Source organism: Psammomys obesus, unplaced genomic scaffold (genome assembly GCF_907164565.1).
Source record: "Psammomys obesus unplaced genomic scaffold, mPsaObe1.curated_primary_1811, whole genome shotgun sequence".
Classification (NCBI taxonomy): Eukaryota; Metazoa; Chordata; class Mammalia; order Rodentia; family Muridae; genus Psammomys; species Psammomys obesus.
The window spans coordinates 477,919-498,201 of NW_026585580.1; the positions used below are offsets into that span (position 1 = coordinate 477,919).

At 39.8% G+C, this 20,283-nt stretch overlaps 1 protein-coding gene across 1 annotated transcript; it reads left to right on the forward strand.

The window, feature by feature from the left end:
- The first annotated feature begins 1,678 nt into the window (after positions 1-1,678).
- LOC129677195 (glutathione S-transferase-like) lies at positions 1,679-19,239 on the forward strand. The gene is made up of 6 exons (XM_055607871.1): positions 1,679-1,765; positions 10,679-10,730; positions 11,733-11,865; positions 14,579-14,720; positions 17,074-17,205; positions 19,069-19,239. Exons 1-6 carry the CDS (start codon positions 1,679-1,681, stop codon positions 19,237-19,239), a joined length of 717 nt encoding a protein of 238 aa, XP_055463846.1.
- Positions 19,240-20,283: the final 1,044 nt, after the last annotated feature.

A 20,283-nucleotide genomic window follows, 5' to 3' on the forward strand; every position in this document is an offset into this window, starting at 1 on the left:
GTCTAGGTGTCCCTGAGACTTCCAAATAGTTTGGTAAATATTAATGTAGCACCCTGACACTCAGAAAACTGTTTAAAGATAGACGAGAAACACTGTATCAGCAATGTCAATATATTTTTTTATCAGAAGATTACATTTTACTGGGACAAAATTTATAGTTTCCCATTTTGCTGATTGTTGGTATAATGTTCTTGTGGAATGTGTACGATTTACCCTTGTTCATTCAAATTTCTCTACCCCACTATCAAGTTCATCTCTCCTGATGATTCCAAGTCCTTTCCTCTCCAATCTCTCTTCCTGACTCCTCCTACTCACTTCTTTCTCCTCCCCTCTGGAACAGAATGTCCCACTCTATTCTCTCTATTACTCAGCATTGACAGGTTGTTTTGTTGGCAATACAGAGAACAAATGGTAGCATGTTTACACAAACTTGAGAAGGGATTCCTAGAGTAAGCATCACAATGCAATGTCCGGATTAAAACCAGATAGTGGGGTAGAGAAATCAGCATGTGAATGAACCAGGGTAAATTGTATACATTCCACAAGAACATTATACCAACAACTGATGAAGAAAAAGGCATGTATCTCAACCCTCAGTCAATTGATATGAAGCACTAGGGCTGAATAATTCGTTAGGTTGCAACACCTCTTATTACTGTTATTTTAATTCTGAAATTCAGAATAGTGATTTTCATGAGCTTTTTCTCTATATTTGATTCACTAAGCTTTTCATGAGATTTGGAATTTGAAGGTGAGTCAGTTAATATGCTATAAAACAAATCATTCCCCACTTAAATCACAAAGACCACCTTGCTTATAAAGACATTATCCTCCCCCCTCAAGCCTCCTTTGATTTCTGACACCCTCTGTCCAGATACTGCAAGATACCACTGATATCCAGGATCTATCACCTGGACAAACCTGCCACTCATAGTCCGCAACTCCATAGTCCATAGTTTATCTTGAGACATGGACATGTCTAGATTTGTGTGTTATTTGAACTTCTTAAAATGAAGTTTAGGTCTCTGAAAGAAAATTTTGCTTTCCAGGGAAAAAGATAGTATAAGAAAGGAACCCTTGGCTTACCTGTATACTTTCTTTTTTTATTAAAATCCCCACAAATTATTGAATCTGCCATAGGCTTCAGAGAACAGCACGATTAAACTATCAAGAATAATTTGAAAAGCAAAAAAATACTAGCAATCCCACCCTTTTGTTCACCCTGTTTTTCCAGTCTAGGCTTGTTTTTGTGGGAGGGAAGAAAGGAATCCAGCCATAAAAAGACAGAGAAATGCTCAGCAAACTTGATCTGAGCCACCTGCCATGGGAAGAGAGGCCAATCTGTCTTGCTCTTGAGTTCTTCCCATCTGTTGGCTTGCATAGACTTGTCTTCCTCTTCTTTTTGTCAGTTATTAGGTTTTGGGAAGGCATTTGGAAATCTGGGTCTGTAGAGATACAATTTATTGATAGAGAGGAACAGAATAAAGGCAGTTTGGGGCAGAGGGACAGCTTGGTTTAGGACCAAAATTCTGAGTCAAAGTTTCTTAGCCTTGTGCTTCTGCTCTGTAAACTCTGAGACTCTCTCCCTTTCTGTGTGTCATCCTGTCTCTCTCTCTCTCTCTCTGCCTCTCTCCCTGTTTCTCTGTCTCTCTCTGTCTTTTGTCAGGAATCTTTTAGCATGACTGGGAAGCCTGTGCTTCACTACTTCAATGGAAGAGGCAGAATGGAGTCTATCCGGTGGCTCTTGGCAGCAGCTGGTGTAGAGGTAAGATGCCTTAGAGTTGTTGCTTTTGCTTCCATGTCATTCACTGGGGACTTACTTGGTTAAAAGTCAGAGAAAACTTAATACTCTTTCCAAACAAAGAATACCTTTTGACAAATACTCTTTTTAAATGTTGGGCTGCTGGTGAGTTCATTTTTTTTTTTTTAAATAGGTGCTCAAATCCTGTGGGGACCAATTATGGATATTAAGCTTATTCAAGATAGTATAAATAGCATTCTCCAATGAGTAATAAGAAAAAAGAAACAGGATCAGATGAATGGGGAGGAGGTCCCCCCTATCAGTGGACTTGGCAAGGGGCATGGTGGAGATGAGGGAGGGAGGGAGGGACTGGGAGGGAAAGAGGGATCGGGACACGGCTGGGATACAGAGTTAATAAAATGTAACTGATAAGAAAAAAATAAAATTCAAAAAAAGAAAAAAGAAGATAAGAAGGTGAGAAGGAAAGATAAGAAAGGGGACTCTTTTTGCGTCATAGCTTTTCTCAGTTCGTTCATAGCAGCTTAGTGAGACCATGATCTAATTGCATTTGCCTCAAGAGCACTGAGAAACAAATACTTCATTTTTATTACATTTATCATTACTTGTGTGGGGAGGGGGGAACATGACACACATATCTGGGGGTCAGAGGACAACTTGTGGGAGCTGGTTTCCTTCTTCCACCACATGGGTCCTGGAGACTGAACTTTGGTTGTTAGACTCGGAAGCAAGCACCTTTCCCCACTGACTTGCTTGCCTCCTGCTAGTTTATTTAAAAGTATATAACATCTCACAGAAAACAGGAATAGCCATGAACTATATCTGTAAACTATGCACTTAGGATGTGGAGGCAAGGGGATCAAGAGTTTAAGGTCATTCTCTTTTACATTGCAAGTTCAAAGCCAATTAGCCCTCTAGTATATCAGTTCTCACCAGGACTGGCTGAATTGTCTTCCTCTGTGTCCTGTAAGGCTGCACCCCGCCCTCAGGAGGAGGTGATCAAAGAGCAGACCACTGAGTTCATGTCAGAGACTGTCCATCTTCCCATTACTAGGGAACCCACTTGGACACTGAGCTGCCTTGGGCTACACTGTACAGAGGTTCTAGGTTATCTATGAATGGTCCTTGGTTGCAGAATCAGTCTCAGAAAAGATCCCTGTGCCCAGATTTTTTCTCTCTCTCCTTGTGGAGCTCCTGTTCCCTCCAGATCTTACTATCTCTCCTTTCTTTCAAAACATTCCCTGCACTCTGCCCAAAGTTTGGCTATGAGTCTCAGCATTTGCTTTGATACTCTGCAGGGTAGAGTCTTTCAGAGTGCCTCTGTGGTAGGTTCCTGTCCTGTTCCCTGTTTTCTCCCTCTTCTGATGTCCATCCCGTTTGCCTTTCTGAAGGAAGATTGAGCATCTTACCCAGGGTCTTTCTTCTTCCTTAGCTTCTTTAGATCTACAGATTTTAGTATGTTTGTCCTATATTATATGTCTAATATCCACTTATAAGGGAGTATATACCATGTGTTTCTTTCTGCTTCTGTGATACCTCACTCAGAATGATCTTTTCTAGTTTCCACCATTTGCCTGCAAATTTCATAATTTCCTTGTTTTTAATAGCTGAGTAGTATTCCATTGTGTAAATGTACCACAATTTCTGTATCCATTCCTCAACTGAGAGACACCTGGGTTGTTTCCAGGTTCTGGCTACTACAAATAAAGCTGCTAAGAACATGGTTGAGCAAATGTCCTTGTTGTTTTTTTGAGCATATTTTGGATATATGCCTAGGAGTGCTATAGCTGGATTTTGAGGTAGCACTATTCCTAATTGTCTGAGAACGCGCCACATTGATTTCCAAAGTCGTTGTACCAGTTTACATTCCTACCAGCAATGGAGGAGGGTTCCCCTTTCTCCACATCCTCTCCAGCATGTGTTCTCACTTGAGTTTTTTATCTTAGCCATTCTGATGAGAGTAAGGTGAAATCTCAGCGTGGTTTTGATTTGCATTTCCTTGATAGCTAAGAATGTTGAGCATTTCTTTAAGTGTTTCTCTGCCATTCAATATTCCTCTATTTAGAATTCTCTGTTTAGCTCTGTATCCCATATTTTAGTTGGATTACTTCATTTGTTGCTGTTTAAACTCCTTAGTTCCTTATATATTCTGGATATTAGCTTTCTGTCAGATATAGGATTGGTGAAGATCCTTTCCCAGTCTGTTGGCTGCCATTTTTTTTCTGATGACAGTGTCTTTTGCTTTACAGAAGCTTTTCAGTTTCATGAGGTCCCATTTATTGATTGTTGCTCTTAGAGCCTGTGTTGTTGGTGTTCTGTTCAGGAAGTTGTCTCCTTTGCTTATGAATTCAAGGCTCTTCCCCACTTTTTCTTCTAACAGGTTTAGTGTGTCTGGTTTTATATTGAGGTAAAGTTGGGCATTCTGATAGGAAGACCCATTTGGTATGAAGACCCTGGAGTTTGGAAAGTTCAGAGGTGTAGGACTTTTGCTGAAGGAAGCTGAAGGTATGGGATGGACCACAAGAGACATGTAAGGTCGGTGGTGGGACTGAAGAGGCACGACTGCACAGGTCCATTGGAGTCCAGAGGATGCTACCATGACCTCATTGATAGACATGAGACTGCAGAGCTTGATGTTCACCCTGCTGGGTTTCAGGCTTGCTTTGGTCTGATTTTTTTTTTTTTGTCTTTTCCCCCTTTAGAGTGGAAATGCTTGTTATGTGCTCCTCAGTTAAGATTTTGTCTTCAAAGCCCTTTGAAGACTTTGAACTTCAGAATATATTTGAACTATTAGGAATTTGTTGATACTTGGAGATGGGATCAATGGGTTTTTGCATTATGAGAGCAACATGAGGCTTTAGGGGTCAGGGTAGCGTGAGGTGGTTTAAAGTGATATGTTCGGATTAAGACACACCTAGGGCATTCGTGAGGCATACCTTCTGGTCTGATTGTCACAGTGTTCCCAGGGAAAGTTAAGTGAGGGTGTGGGATCCACCCTGAATGTGGACAGCGAATGTGGACTGGGGTTCTAGACTGAACAAAACGTAACAAAGCCAGATAAATGCCAGTGTTTCTTATTCTGCTGTTTGATCTAGGAAGACATAAGTGTCCCGTCCAGCGGGAGTTCAACGAGTTCCTAAGGAGGGGCGAAAAGAATGAAATAGAGACAAGGAGACACAAAGAATGAGAGCAAGTCTATAATCTGATCTCGCTCTCGTTTATTTGAAAAATTTCACACAACTTTATAGGGAGAAGGCAGGAAGGGAAAATGTGTCAGCAATATAGTTTACAAAACATAACAGGGTGATTAATGATGATGCAGAACACCACAAGAATGTTTACTAAAAGAGATACTACAAGAATGTCAGCTAAGATATCTCAAAATGTCTAGCCTGACACACAGATGTCTCATAGGTTCTGGAAAAGTAAATCTCTCACCTACGACTTTGTTGCAGCTGTCTGTAACTTTCCACTAGCTGGCCTTGGTTCCTGGCATCTTCTCCCTTTCTCAAATAATTTAAGAGGCTAGCAGGTAGGTTACGAACATGAGGTTTTTTGAAGACAGTGGGCATTAACCAGAGGGGGGAAGTAGAGACCTGATCCTCCCAGGGCATTTTGCAGCCGTTTTGGGTGTCTTTTGGGGGAGGAGAGGAAGACTCCATCAACACCTGAGGGCATCCCCAGCAGGTTGTGGTTAGGGGTAATCAAACACCAACCTCTGTGCAATCAGATTTGCTTCTCGGGGAACTCAGAAGCGAACAATTGGGTCCTTCCCCTGCGGTACCTTGTCCTGCACCCCTGTGGTGCCCATGCCACATTAGGCAAGCATTTATCTGAGTTTTATGCTGTTCTCCTGAGAGCCAAACACAATGAAGACCCATGTGATGGACTGTCACCAGTCTTCTTCAGGCTAAGCCTCTGTCAGCCAAATCAAGTCTGTGGTAATGAACTTGTATGGGTTTAGATGCCAGGGAGTCAATTTGCTGTTTTACAAAGCTAGTAAGACTTTGGATGGCCCATGGGCTGAAAGATATGAGAAGGAAGCCCACCATGGGTCCCAAGATTGAAGGGAGGAGAGTGGTGAGCTAGGGAGAGGTTGAAAACCAATTATGAAACCAACTTTCCTCTTGTTCTCTCTGTCTTTTTCTCCTCTCTAAGCCCTCTCTAACTTTAGCCATGCTATCTTTCACAACCCCAGAATAGTCCATGTAAAAACAACATTCTTCCTTGAGAGCAGCACATAGTAGTCATCTTGACTGGCAGGGTCTTCTTTGTCATCATTATCATTATCAGGAGAAAACTCCTCATCTACTTGTTACACCAGGTGTTTCAGTAGCCATCAAGCTGCATCATTTTCCTGCGGAGAAAACACAGACAGCTCCTCATCCCCATATGAGTACAGGGTCGGGTTCATGTCATTGATTTGTCAAAGGATTCCTCCATTTTACTTTAGCAAAAGTTATTTTTGGTTTCTGTATGCCAAAATCTATCTGCTGCAGATTTACCATGCTTATCCAAATTTTAAAAATTCAGATTTAATTTTTTTTTTTAATTTAGGTATTCAGGGGAATGGCTCCCCCATTTTTGTTTTTTGCAAGTAAATCTTTTTTTATTTTTATTTTTATTTTTAGTTACATTTTGTTAACTCTGTGTCCCAGCTGTATCCCGCTCCCTCGTTCCCTCCCCAACCCCACACTCCCTCCCTGGTCTCCTCCCTGCCCCTTTCCAAGTCCCCTGATAGGGGGGAGGACCTCCTCCCCTTTCATCTGACCCTGTTTTATCAGGTATCTTCAGGGCTGGCTGCAAAGTCCTCCTCTGTGGCCTAACAGGCTGCTCCTCCCCTGGGGGGGGGGGTGTCAAACAGCCTGCCCTTGAGATCCTGTTAGAAATAGTCCGTGTTCCCCTTACTTTGGAAAACTACTTGGTTACTGAGCTACCACAGGCCACATCCGAGCAGAAGTTCTAGGTTATATCCATAGATGGTCCTTGGTTGAGTGTCAGTCTCAGAAAAGACCCTGTGCCCAGATATGTTTGGTCCTTGTGGAGCTCCTATCCTTTCCATATCATACTAACTTCCCTTCTTTCATATGATTCCCTGCACTCTGCCGAGGCTTTGGTTATGAGTCTTAGTGTCTGCTTTGAAACACTGCTAGGTAGAGTCTTTCAGATGCCTTTTGTGGTAGACTCCTGTCATAAGTTCAATGCACATCCCATTTGTCTTTCTAAATGAGGATTAATCACCTTCGCCTGTGTCCACTTTCTTGATTATCTTCTTTAGGTGTATAGATTTCATTATGTTTATCATGTCTTGTAGGTCTATATAAGCGAGTATATACCAAGTTTGTCTTTCTCCTTCTGGGATACTTCACTCAGAATGATCTTTTCTAGATCCCACCACTTGCCTGCAAATTTCATGATTTCCTCCTTTTTGATTGCTGAGTAGTATTCCATTGTGTAAAAATACCACAATTTCTGTATCCATTCCTCCGTTGATGGACATCTGGGTTGTTTCCAAGTTCTGGCTATTACAAATAAAGCTGCTACGAACATGGTTGAACAAATGTCCTTGTTGTGTACTTGAGCAAATTTTGGGTATATACCTAGGAGTGGTATAGCTGGGTCTTGAGGTAGCACTACTCCTAGTTGTCTGAGAAAGCGCCAGATTGACTTCCAGAGTGGTTGAACCAGTTTACATTCCCACCAGCAATGGAGGAGGGTTCCCTTTTCTCCACAACCTCTCCAGCATGTGCTATCAGCAAGTAAATCTTAATTGTTTAATGGGCATGGTCTAGCATGCCTTGTCCTTCAGGATTGTAAGATATTCCAGTTATATGAGAAACTTGAAACTGTTGACAAAATCTTTTAAAAGCTTTGTTTTTATATCTTGCTTCATTGTCAGTTTTTAAATTGCTTAGGAAATCTTAGAACATTGAAAGCCTGTAGACAATGAGTAATAACATTTTTTTGCAGCTTCTCCTGGTTGAGGAGTGGCAAAAATAAATTCAGAATAGGTATCAGTGCAAACATGTACAAATTTTAATTTTTAAATTTAGGAATATGAGTAATAGCCATTTGCCAAATCTGATTTGGAATCAGTCCTTTAGGATTGACTCCCAAATGAGGAAGAGGCTGAAATTGAGGACAAGTACTGCAAGCCTCGACTATAGTATGCGCCTGTTTTTAAGTCAACACATATTTAAGTCTCAAGGTTTGACTATTAAGATGATGCATGTTATGGGCATCCTGGGCTCTTTTAAACTGTGAACAATAAACTTTGGTGGCTTTATCTGCCACTGCATTTTTTTTTTAGACAGGGGTCCTGGCAAATTAGAATGAGCCCTCAAATGTCCTATAAAAAAGGGAAAGGTGTTTTTTTTTTTTAAGTTTTGAATTTGTAAAAATAAAATTTTAGCAGGAGAAAATATCTGGATTTGACTTGCAGTCTCTAACCTAGGCAAAGACTGAGCTACATATGCACTATCTGTACAAATGTTTAAAGACTGCTTATTAAAAATTTGAAACACAGCCAATACTGCAGATAACTCTGCTATTTGCGCAGATGTGCTAGACACTTGAAAAGAAACTGTTTTTCTTTTTATAAGCACAGGCAGCAACACCAAATAATGAATCATCAGTAAATACCTTTAAAGTGTCAACAATTGGAATATCTTTTGTTTTAAATGGAAAAACTATAGGTTGTACCTTTAAAAACTGAATTAATTTGTTTTCTTGTGGCTCAACAGGTTGGATTCTGTCATAATAAGCTTACATATGTTAAAATGCCATATTTTTCAGATCTTTGACAAGTCTGAGAGCCAGCATATTTGAGTTACTCTTTTTCTACCTTTATCATCTGCTCTAAACTGCATCCTATAAAACAGGATGTTATAATCTTAAATTTTGGCGTATATTTTAAATGTATGTTTTAGAACCAAATATTAGGTAGATCTATATAGGCAAACTTTATGGTTACCCATTTTAATATTAACCTTAAAAAAACAACCTAAACAAAGAGATTAGGTAAAATTTAATTTGTACTCAACTATAATCTTTAGCATAACTTTAAATCTGCTCTTTTTAAACTAAAATCAAAGCAAAAATTTTTAATTAAACATAATTTATAAAGGGGCTAGCAAATCTTATGAATCCTATCGTATTGTATTAAAACTTAACAGCAAAAAAATTAAAGAACAAAAGTTTTATTTAGTATTAAACAGAGAATTATACTTAGCCTGCAGCCTTTAGCAAAAATAGATTATTTTGGCCATACCAAATCTATAGTCCAGAAAGAAAGAGCATTAAATCATTTATTTAGGTACTGGCAGCCAGGAATATATTTTATATAATGGTTAACAATGATCTGAATATAACCCTGCATAACAGTGGGCTAACATGGAACTGTACTCCTTTTGTCCTGTAAAAGAACATAAGTAAACATTTTGCATTGAAGAATCTCCAGCCTTTTTAAATGAAGAACAACATATTTTATAGGGTTTTTTTACATGATATATTATAATAACTGCAGTTTTTGTTTAATTGGCTTAAACAGCATGGCTTGGTTTTACTTGTAAAATTAATAAAATAAATACCAAGGTCTTTTGACCTCCCACAAAGGGTTGAGAAACTGTATTTAAGTTTTTTGTTAGACTGTCCAAGGATTATTATTTTAAAATACCTAATAAATTTTAAAATGTTTTGTAGAGTTTAACTCTGATGGTCCAGGACCAAATTTAGAGGTGTTGATTTAAACTGTCTCATGTCCAAAAATATTAATATCATCAGTCAGATTTTAAAATATCATCATTTTAAGTCCACATATAGACACATACACACATAGATTCCAGAAAGAGCAGAGCCCCCATGGCCCTTTCCCCGGGATCTGGGGCGTCCCCCAGACTCCTTTGATCAGATTGGAAACTCTTCAAGTTTTTTAGACCTTGTTGCAGCTGTCTGTAACTTTCCACTAGCTGGCCTTGGCTCCCGGCACATAAGGAGTCCCCACTTTCATTCCTATTAACCTTCTCCACCCTCATAGACTGTAGAGAAAAATAAAACCTTCTTATAAAAGGAATATTAACAATAAAACCAAAAATTCTGTAGGACCATCACTTCAGTGACCATAAATCTGTGCCATCAGTCCAGCCTTTATATTTTTGCATTTTTGCCTATATCCCCAACCTGTTCTTGTGTATCTTTGGGAACAATCCATGTAAATGACTCCTTTTCAATGCCATTTTATCTTTTTCTTCTTATGCTCAGTACTGTGTGTGTGTGTGTGTGTGTGTGTGTGCTTTGAGATCTATCTATGTATAGTTGGATAATGATACAGTTACATATAATTAAAGAGAATAAAGTTTGTGCCTGTATGTGTTAGAGAGAACGGTTAATAATATTTTAATAATAATTTTAAACCTTATTTTTTGTGGATTCTTTCTTTAGAATATGAAATTATATAAGGCATGCATAGCTGATGAAGTAAACTCAATACTTAGGTATCAAAACCACTCCAATTGTTTTAGGGAGTAATACCTGTTTTTAAGTATAGTTTTCTATAATGCATTCTATACCTTGTGTAAAAGTATTGTTAATATTTTAAGCAAATGAGAGGGTGGACTTTTGTATCTGTCTTCATTTTAAAAGGTGGTAGAATTCCCCAGAACCGTAGTCTAGCTGTTGGATTTCAGATTTCCCACTCGTCCTCAGGAATCAGAAGTAAAGGTGATTTATTCTGACACTGAAGATTAGCACTATCCAAGTATTCAGAAATGCTGAGCAAGCGGTCACTTCCTGGTATACTTGAAATCTTCTTCTAATAGGAGACTAGGTTTCTCTTCCTGTTTAACTTTCTCATGCTTCCAATAGCAATAACAATAAATCTGCTAAAACAACACATTCTATGTTCTTTGTCTCTTTCTTTAGTTTGAAGAAGAACTTTTTGAAACCCGTGAAGAATTTGAAAAGTTAATCCAAGGTGAGCAAAAACTGTTTTTACTCCCAGTGTTGCCTGAGACCAGAGATGGTCATTCGCTACTGTGAATGGAGGAGGAGGCTGTTCTCCTCCTCTCTCTAGTGTTCCAAGAAAGCAGTGGAAGTTATGTGGACATTAACTACCAGGATCTTATTTCTACATAAGGAAGGCAGCGCCTGAATCTCACCCAACTCACCCAACTTCAATGATTATAAATGGATTGTAAAAGTGTAGGGCAAGCCTCACTACTGCCTTTATGAGGTAGAGAAGGGGAAATGAGTGAGTGAGTTAGTGGGAAAGAGAAACAGATAGATGGTATTCTTAATTGCATTCCTTATCTAGTTGTGATTTCTTGTTTGGTTTGTTTTGCTACAAAGCATCTTGGAAAGTTGAAGAAAGAAGCCCAATGAAAATGAGTGTCACCCAGTTAGGAGTTCACCTGTAGAGGTATAAAAAGAGCAAATTTCAAAAAAGACTTTGAATTCAAAGTGAGGGTCATTATTTATGGTTTTTTTTTTTGTTGTTGTTGTTGTTTCTTTTTTGTTTGTTTTGTTTTGTTTCTGATGAGCAATGGTGAAGGATGTAAACAGTGGCATGTGATTTTAGGAGGCAACCAGATGGGGAGGAGGGGTAGGTAAGAAGGCACACCTGGGCTCAGAATTACCATGGAGGGTGCTGTCAGGGTTCAAAGGTAAAGGCTGTTTAAATGAGTGGCATGGCCATAAGGAAAGACACTAAGAAAGTAGACGGGGCAACACTGGTCCACAGGAATGCTCTGTATCACATGTATCCAAAATGTCCCCAAATATCCAAAAATTGATCCAAATTGTCAAATATCATGTTTTGTACTCTATATAATTTGTAGATGAATACACACATATTTCTCCACGTACTTTGATCAATGGATCATATGGTCCTGTTTCATAGAGCCTTTAGAATGAAAGGAAGTGGAGTTACAACTATGAAGACCAATAAACAATTTAGTTTCCCTTTGTGTACTTCAAGGTGGAGCGCTGATGTACGAACAAGTGCCCATGGTTGAAATCGATGGAATGAAAATGGTGCAAACCAGAGCCATCTTAAGATACATAGCTGCGAAGTACGACTTGTATGGAAGGAACCGAGCAGAGCAAGCCTGGTACAAAGACTCTTTGTCACTTAGTTCAAGAGTTAAGGGGAGTGTGGGGGAGGAAACAACACTCAAAACCAGAACACTAACATTTAGAGTCCTTAGAAGCCACATTCATAGTATAGATCTTGATATATTGATACAAAGCCTACGTTTGCTCTTGACTGGAAGAGTCTGTTATGCGAAGCTCTGAAGAGGAAGACTATCATTATAGGCCCCATTCCACAACATTTACCTTCAGCAATAATTAATTTGGGAAACTACTATGGTTTTCAATTTTTTTTTTCTAGTTGCATTTTTGGGATTTCATTAGTAGAGGAAAGTTAGCTATTTTCTAATGAATCTGTGTTGCCTCTACCATGTAAGAATGGGGCACAAGAATAAGCCACAAGAACACTAACTTAGACACTTACCTTGGAAGAGGGGCTCACCTAACCCTGTAAACCATGACTAGAAATGGTGGTAGGAAACCATCTCATCTCATCTGCCTCTCTACACCAATTGCTCTCCCTGCCCCCAGCCTCCTAGACACGATCTAAATTTTTGAGCATCTTTGATTGGCAGTCCTACCTCTAAACTCCAAGCTTATCTCTTACCTGGAAGTTAAAGCAGCAATTCTAAGCTGAAATTTCCTGTGTGGAATTTGATAAACACTGTTGGGGAAAAAATAGTCTATGAATACTAGATGGGGTATATTTTAAATAAATTTGTCATGACATTGTTTCATTTCAAAATGCATTTTAAAAAATGTCCAGAAAATTGACACGGAGCCAATTTTTAGAGTGACCTCACTTTAAGCATTCACTGTAAGGGCTCCCCATTTTCTAGTAGTCTTTGCTAAATTTCTTCTGACTGAACCCTCGCAGGGCTATTTACCATGTTCCTCCGTCTTTGTATTTTTGTGAATTGTTGGATGCATTTGGAGAGATTATCAGACTTTGGATTCAGGGGTGTTGCCAGACCCTGTTCCTCTATGATGTAAAAACTGTCTGTGTATCCATCTTTTATGCTGTTAGTAGCTATTGGTCCTCAGTGTTATCATTTCTTTCATATTTAGTATTTAGAGTAATTATATTTAAAAAGGTTTGCCCTCATTTACTATCTAGTACATGGAGATATAGTCTCCTATATAAAACAATAAAAGCATTGGTGGTGTGTCCTTTATTTACTTGTTTTTCACAAAATGAGCTGGTTCACTAGTGTTCTCTAATGGTAACCAATTTTTATTTTATTACTTTTCTGTATTAATGTTTATTATTTTAGTGTCACTGTGTGCCAATCCCTGTAAGCATTTTTTTATATATATTTTATTTTAGTTCAGTTGTTATTCTCATTTATGTTCAAAATGTCCTACTTTGGCCAATGGGGCTGAGTAACTCCTGGGAATATTTCACATTACCATGATGGCCCCAAGTAACTCCTTCATGTGTTTACCTGATGGTCAAGATCAGCCCTGCACATCTCTTGTTCCATATCTGGACTCAGTCTTTTCTCACCATCACAATGATAAAGCCTTGTATGTGCTATTTTGCACTTTCAACTCTTATGCCTATATAATCCCACGATGGCCCTAAACACTTTCAGTGATACTCTTGGAAATCTACTACAGAACAGTCATTCTCTCAGTTCTGTGAGGTGGTTCCTCAGACCTCCTCATGCAATGGTGCTCTCCTATGTCTGTTCCCTGGTCTGGGAGAATCTTAACACATGGGTGTGGCCCAGCATTTCTTTCTCTTTCCATGTGGCTGGATGAGGCTTCCTCAAATCCTGTGATGCTCAGGGTGGACTTCCTATGCTGCATCTCGCTGCCCTTAGAGCAAATGTAAAATTACAACTTGGCAGATGCTGCAAGACACCATGTCCCTGCTTTTCCCTGTCCAAGAGTCTCTGAGGCCCTTTGCAATCTAAGGCAGAAGCAGCAAGAATTTAAGACCATCCTTCAAGACACTCGGTGCTGTGCCAGGATGAAGGGGCAGAACCTGTGTTTCAAAAAGATCAGAGATTCATCTTGGATCGGACAGAGACACACCGTCTGACTGCATGGGTCTCTTCACTGTGCCTTGGTGTCCTTTTTTTTTTTTCTCCCATTTGTTCTGGTAGAGTTGTGGGTAGCACCAAGTAGGGGCTTGTGGAGCAAATTCTGTGCTCTTTAAAATGCTGCTCTGAGCAGTTGAGTCTTGGATCCTCACGGGGATGTTTTAGACAGGACCGAGGTCCCCCAGATACCCTTGCGCCTGCACGGACCAGATGTCTACTGTATTTAACCAGACAAATACCATAAATACCATAATTTACTCAGTGTACTACTTTATGGTTATTTACCAGTTCATGTGAGCATATTGTATTTATTAGTAACAGTGCTACATCATTATTATGAACATACATGTAATTGCTCACACACTTTGGTACTGTAATTCTTATTTCCAAGATTAATCCTGGGGGTGGGGCCAGAAGATTACTATGTACACTAGGATCCTTTTCCCCCAGCCTCCTGAGCACCAGGATTCCAGGCTTGTACCACGGTGTCTGGTTTCAGGTTGAGCTTTATCAATACCCTCAATGAACCACTTGCTGGTTTAAGTACTTGACTGGAGTTCATGAAACAATACGCCATGGGGACCCCTGATAACCGGGCAGATGAAATGGAGACTGTGTAAAATGTGTCACTGATCCCTAAAATGTTATTCCTTGTATTGATGATTAATAATTACCCTTTCTCTAGGATTGATATGTATGTAGAAGGCTTGAGGGACCTGAGTGACATGATAATGTTCTTTCCACTCTCTCTGCCGGAAGAGAAGGCCATGAACCTTGAGTACATCCTCCAACGAGCCACGACAAGATTCTTTCCTGTTTATGAGAAGGTGAGCAATGAACTTTGCCTCTTTTATGGCTTGCATCAAAGAGGAAAAAAGAAAACATCAAATGAAATGGAAAACAGAACTTTGATGGATGAAAGAATTTAAACCCTCTATGAAAACTTGACGTTCTTCTTTTACTTGTGTGAAACAAACCTGCTTTTCTTCATTCCACTGAGGTTCCCCCTATCCTCTTTCCCTTTCTTTCTTCCCCCTCCCTCCCTTCACACCTTTCTCTTTCCCTTCCTTCCTTTTTCTTTTTTTTTTTTATGCACATGTGTGTATGTGTCTGTGTGAGTGTGCAGATTAACACACAGAGGCCAGGAAAGGACACATCACGTGTCCTCCCTTGTCACTCTGCACTTACTCCTTCAAGATAGGGTGCTATCCCTGAACCTAGAACACCTGTTTTCACAGTTAGGCTGGGAGCCAGCCATCCTCAGTGATATTCTGTATCTATCCCTGTAAAAGCTGAGCTTACAGGTGTTGGGCAGTGCCCCAATTATTGTGTGGGTGTTGGGATTCCAACTCCAGTCTTTAAGAGGACACACTCTTAACTTCTGAGCCCTCTCTCCATCCCTTACAGAAATCTTCTGGATTCTATTTTGTTTTCAAAGATTTTAGGCGTAACTCCAGTGCTATTTGTGGTTCTGGTGCTGATAGAATTTCAGTTACCTTATTTAAATCTGAAGTAAAATAGTACCTTCTAAACAAGATCCCTCAGGACATCCCACACTGGTGGAGTGAGGATGAACGTTTATTTTTCAAATGTTCTAGTCAGCACCAGAGCTTCGTGAAGTTTATTAGGTTAGCACTGCTCTGTGAATTATATGATGTGTCTTGTTTCACATGTGCAAAGTGATTCCTGGAAACCCTGTGCCTTAAACACATATTTAAAGCAGCATGTCTAACTCCAGAACTGGGTGGATCTTAAATGACATGAGCTTTCTTTCTTCCAGGTGCAATCATTATCATAAATACAAGTGTGGGAGTGGATGACAAAAACTTGACTCTTGCTTAAAAAAAAAAAAAAAAAAATCCTGTGCATTTTCCAAACTTGGCAGCAATGTTGGTTTCATTACCTTTTCTGAGTTGGATGACAAGCTTAGAATGGAATGATTAGGGCATAAATTATAAATGTACTGTTCATGAACATATCAAGTAGCGCCTATTATTTGTTACTGTGCATTTGTCATGAATTACAGGCACCCAACCTTCTTAAGCTATATTTTTCTCTTACGTTTGAAAAGTTTTCAGTCTTTTTGTTCCAAAACATATCAAACTATAAATACTATATACTGCAGGCTGGTCTCCATACAAATTTTATTTCAAAGGTACTTAAAGTATATTCATCTGTAGTTAGCACATAATTTAGAACATTTTGTTTTCTAATTTTAAAAATAGTGAATAGCATATATGTCTAACACCACTATGTCTGTCTGTCTGTCTTTTTGTGCCAGTAATGAGGATAAAACCCAGGGCTTTATGCATACAAGGCTATATCCTCAAATATTGCTTTTCAAATGTTTCCGCTATAATGCCATGAAACACAGAGGCCAAAAATAGTAATAATATCAACATTTCTACCAACATCAATAACAATGATGACTCATCTCTACAGAGGGACAAAGATGAAGCCATATGCATTTTGCAAGTACTACCTTTTAATACTCATTAATTCCAAAAAGAGTTATTATCATTCTACATATACATGAGGAAATCATAACTTAAAATAACTTCACCAATGGCATATAGCTGGTAAAAATCGAAACTTGCATTCATAGATCCATATATATTGATTGCATGTCCAAGTCTCTAATAAACAACATAAACCTTGGGGCTAGAATAGTGAGACCTATTCCACATTTTCTTTTCTTTTTTTTTTTTTTTTTGTATTCAATCAACTTTAACATGACACATAATTTGCAACTGTATTAGAAGAACAATTGTGGGAAAAATGGATGTGTGCCTGTGAGGATATTCTCCCTGTACACGGGGAACCTTCTAAAGATGGTACACCTAAGGTGACTGTCTAGAGATGGAGTAAGGACACCCAGAGTATCACTACATACCAAGAAGAGCTGCCAGACGAGGATGCTGCCTAACTCACAGAGTAGGTGTAAGGAGATGAAAAAGAAGCAAAGAAGGATAAGTAAAAAGTGTTCACCTGACTTAAGGGTTTAAACTAAGCTGAAGGCCTAAAAGACACAGGGTGATTCTTGATGCTAGCTGGTGGCAAAGAATGGATTAACAGTAAGGTATAGCTTCTTAAAGATCTTCTACCAAACCAAGAGCACTTTCATTTCTATGTTGAGAGTGGCTCTCACCTTCTGCCTCTTCCATCCCAACCATCATGCAGGCCCTAAAAGACCACGGGCAAGATTTTCTTGTGGGCAATCGGCTGAGCTGGGCTGATGTACAACTACTTGAAGTCATCTTAATGGCTGAAGAATGTGAAGCCAGTGTTCTCTCAGGCTTCCCTCTGCTACAGGTAATGCTATCTCACAGCGCCTTGGGACTTCAGAGAGAATGAACGTGTGCTGCTTCCTTATTCCTTCACTAGGTCATCCATTCTTGTTTAAGGATTATCCACTGTCATCTTTCTGCTACAACCTGTGCTAGAAATATAAAGGTGCCACCATTAAACACAGCAAGTCCAGAAAGCAAGCACATAGGCAGGTACCTTCCATATAATGTGCTAGGTTAAAAACATGAGAAAGCAGGTAAGTGCTACCTGAACCACCTCAGGGACCTGCCGGGGGCTTCTTGCAGGAATTGAATCCCCAAGACTTTGCCTGGGAGGTGGCAGACCTTAAAAGGCTGTGGTGCACACCTGTAGTTGTTGCTCTGTAGAGGCTGAGGTAGGAGGATCTTAAGTTCAAAGCCAGCCCCGGCTACATAGAACAAAGAACAAAGTTGCTTTGTTTCTACGGGGTTAGCATCGGGGGTGCTTTAGATAATAGCATGTAACATAGTTATGACTTAACAACAACAGTGACCACTGATGAAGCTTATCATGTGACTGCCCATTGTACCAAGAACCAAACACACTTTTACTCCTTCATTAATCCATCCTCAAGGTAGAGAGACAGGACTCAGAGTTGGTGCAAGGACTGGGACCCAAACCTTCTCTGATTACACAGCTGAACTCTCAAACTTTATAATTTCAAAGCGAATCTTAATGTATTGGAGACTTATCACAATTGTGAAACCTCAGTGTTTTGTTTTGTTTCAGTTCATATTAACAGTATATAAACTTATTTGCAATTGCTATTTGATTCACTTCGCTTTCTTCAATGTTGCCTATTTTGTATTTCTGGAAATGTTCCTGATCGTACACTGGTGCATTTCTTGTGCTTATTTTAAGTAGTGAAAACCAGAAGCATCTAATATCCGAGAGATGGGAATACAAACGAGAGTGCATCCATTGTACAAATGTATGCAGTTCCCTAAAGTTGTTTCCAAAGATCACCTAACAACATGAAAAACACTGATGGTTCCCCCTAGTGGCGCTTACTGTGATGCTCTGATGTTTGCCTTTATAGAAAATGCGTCAACAGCACCATTACAGGTCAGGGCTGTTACACATGTAAGACATTAGAGTATCATTCTTAAAATGAGATCAGTCAGTTATAGCTTATGAATATTTTGATACTCATAAAATATTGCAACTTGCATTGTACAAGGTCAGTACCACTTGGTAATATACAATGCAGGACAACTCCATGATCCTCCTCCTTTCCCACAGTGCGAAATACAAATTTTATTATTTGTATGTATCACACTCACCTACACACATACACTTACGTGCACACACAGACTTAGACCTCAAACACACATGCTCACACACATACATACTTATGCATATTCTTTCTCAAACACCCATGCTCACTTATACACACATATACTCACACACTCGAGCGCATACTCATATACATACATACATATACTCACTCATACACACGCTAACACACACACACTTATACACGCACACACATACACACTCACACACAAATTTACACATACACTTTCTCACACACTCACACACAAGTGTGCTTACACACTCCAGTACACACACACACACACACACACACACACACACACACACACACACACACACGAGTACAGGTCCTGGAAGAGGTCAGGAGAGGATGTCACATCCGCTTGAGCAGGAGTTAAGGTGATTGTGAGTCGCCCGAGGAGGTAACCGAACTCAGGTCCTCTTTTACCCAACACGCCATCTCTCCAGGGAATACACAGTTCTACATTTTTCCCCTCATTTGTTGGAACATGCCTCCTTTGTATTACCTTGCTACATTTTTTTTTTCATGGATTGTGGCCCTTTACATTGTAGGACTTCAAGGTCAGAACCAGCCAAATCCCTGCAATTAACAGATTTCTCCAACCTGGAAGCCAGAGGAAGCCACCGCTGGATGAGGAATCCATGGGGACTGCAAAGGACATATTCAAGTTTGAACAAGGCATGTTTCTTAAAAACATGAGCACCATCGTAGCTGAGTATTAACAACACAGAGGCCAAAGTTACTCAGTAGACACTTCCCAGTGCATTTGGATCAATGACCAGAAAAGCATCCTGAAGCTGTCTTAGTAAAGAAATAAGAGATGGGAATAAATAAACTACGGGAAGCTCTTTGGCATGCTAGGAAAACTGACTCCTGTTTGAAATAAGCCATGCTGCCAAGGATGAGTCAAAAAACCCAAGCAGGAGGCCTGTTTCCTATACCGTGCTAGAATAAATTTTTATGTAGTAAGCAGAAGTCAAAGTGTTTTCATTACGTGTGTGTGTGTGCCTTTGCTTGCTGTGGCACATGTGTGGAGGAGGTCAGAGAACAAGTGCCAGGCATAGGTTCCCTCCTCATACCCTGTAGACTTTAGGGGCTGAACTCAGGTCAACAGTTTTGGCAGCAAGCAACCTTTCCTGCCGAGCCACCTTGCTCTCCCTCAGATTATAAAACAAAACACAACAACGTACACACACACCATTCACAAGCATTCGCTTTCACTGCCTTTTGGCAAAAGTCCAGGACGCAGCATAGCTTCAACTAGCTTCTAAAAGTTTCCATCCATCGTACAGACATAGTAAATATTTACTTAACAAATCATACAATTTATTTCAGTGTCAATTACAGCATGAATAGAAGCCCTTGTCAGCCTCGCCTATTGCCGAGGAAGCAAACCACCTGCCATTTCCAGCCCGGCTTGGGGAAGTGGTGTCTTTGGCACAGCTGGGATCAGTGGGGATTTTTCCTTATTTTTTTTTGCAGGGATCTTCAAAAGAATACCAAAAACTTTATATGAGTTTTCTATTCGTTCAACTAGTAGGTTTGCTTTCTCCCTCTCTCAATTCCATATGGCTGACATTTTAACCACCTGCTTGTAAGTCAGCAGAGGAAGCACTCCTGCCTACCCAGTCAGCAGCTGGAGCTCTCCACCTCTTCCCATGTCAACAAAGGCTGCAGCTTGAAGGACTGAAGCTGCCAGCCTAGTGACCTGGAAGACAAGCTAACCACTAAAACCCCTAATGGAGGAGAAACTGAGTCCTCAAGAA

Excerpts from the sequence above, each read along its gene's own strand:
- LOC129677195 (XM_055607871.1), top strand. The coding sequence starts at position 1,679 with ATGACTGGGAAGCCTGTGCTTCACTACTTCAATGGAAGAGGCAGAATG. Across the intron at positions 1,766-10,678 it reads TGGCAGCAGCTGGTGTAGAG|TTTGAAGAAGAACTTTTTGA; the intron begins GTAAGATGCCTT and ends CTCTTTCTTTAG. Across the intron at positions 17,206-19,068 it reads CAGGCTTCCCTCTGCTACAG|GACTTCAAGGTCAGAACCAG; the intron begins GTAATGCTATCT and ends TTTACATTGTAG.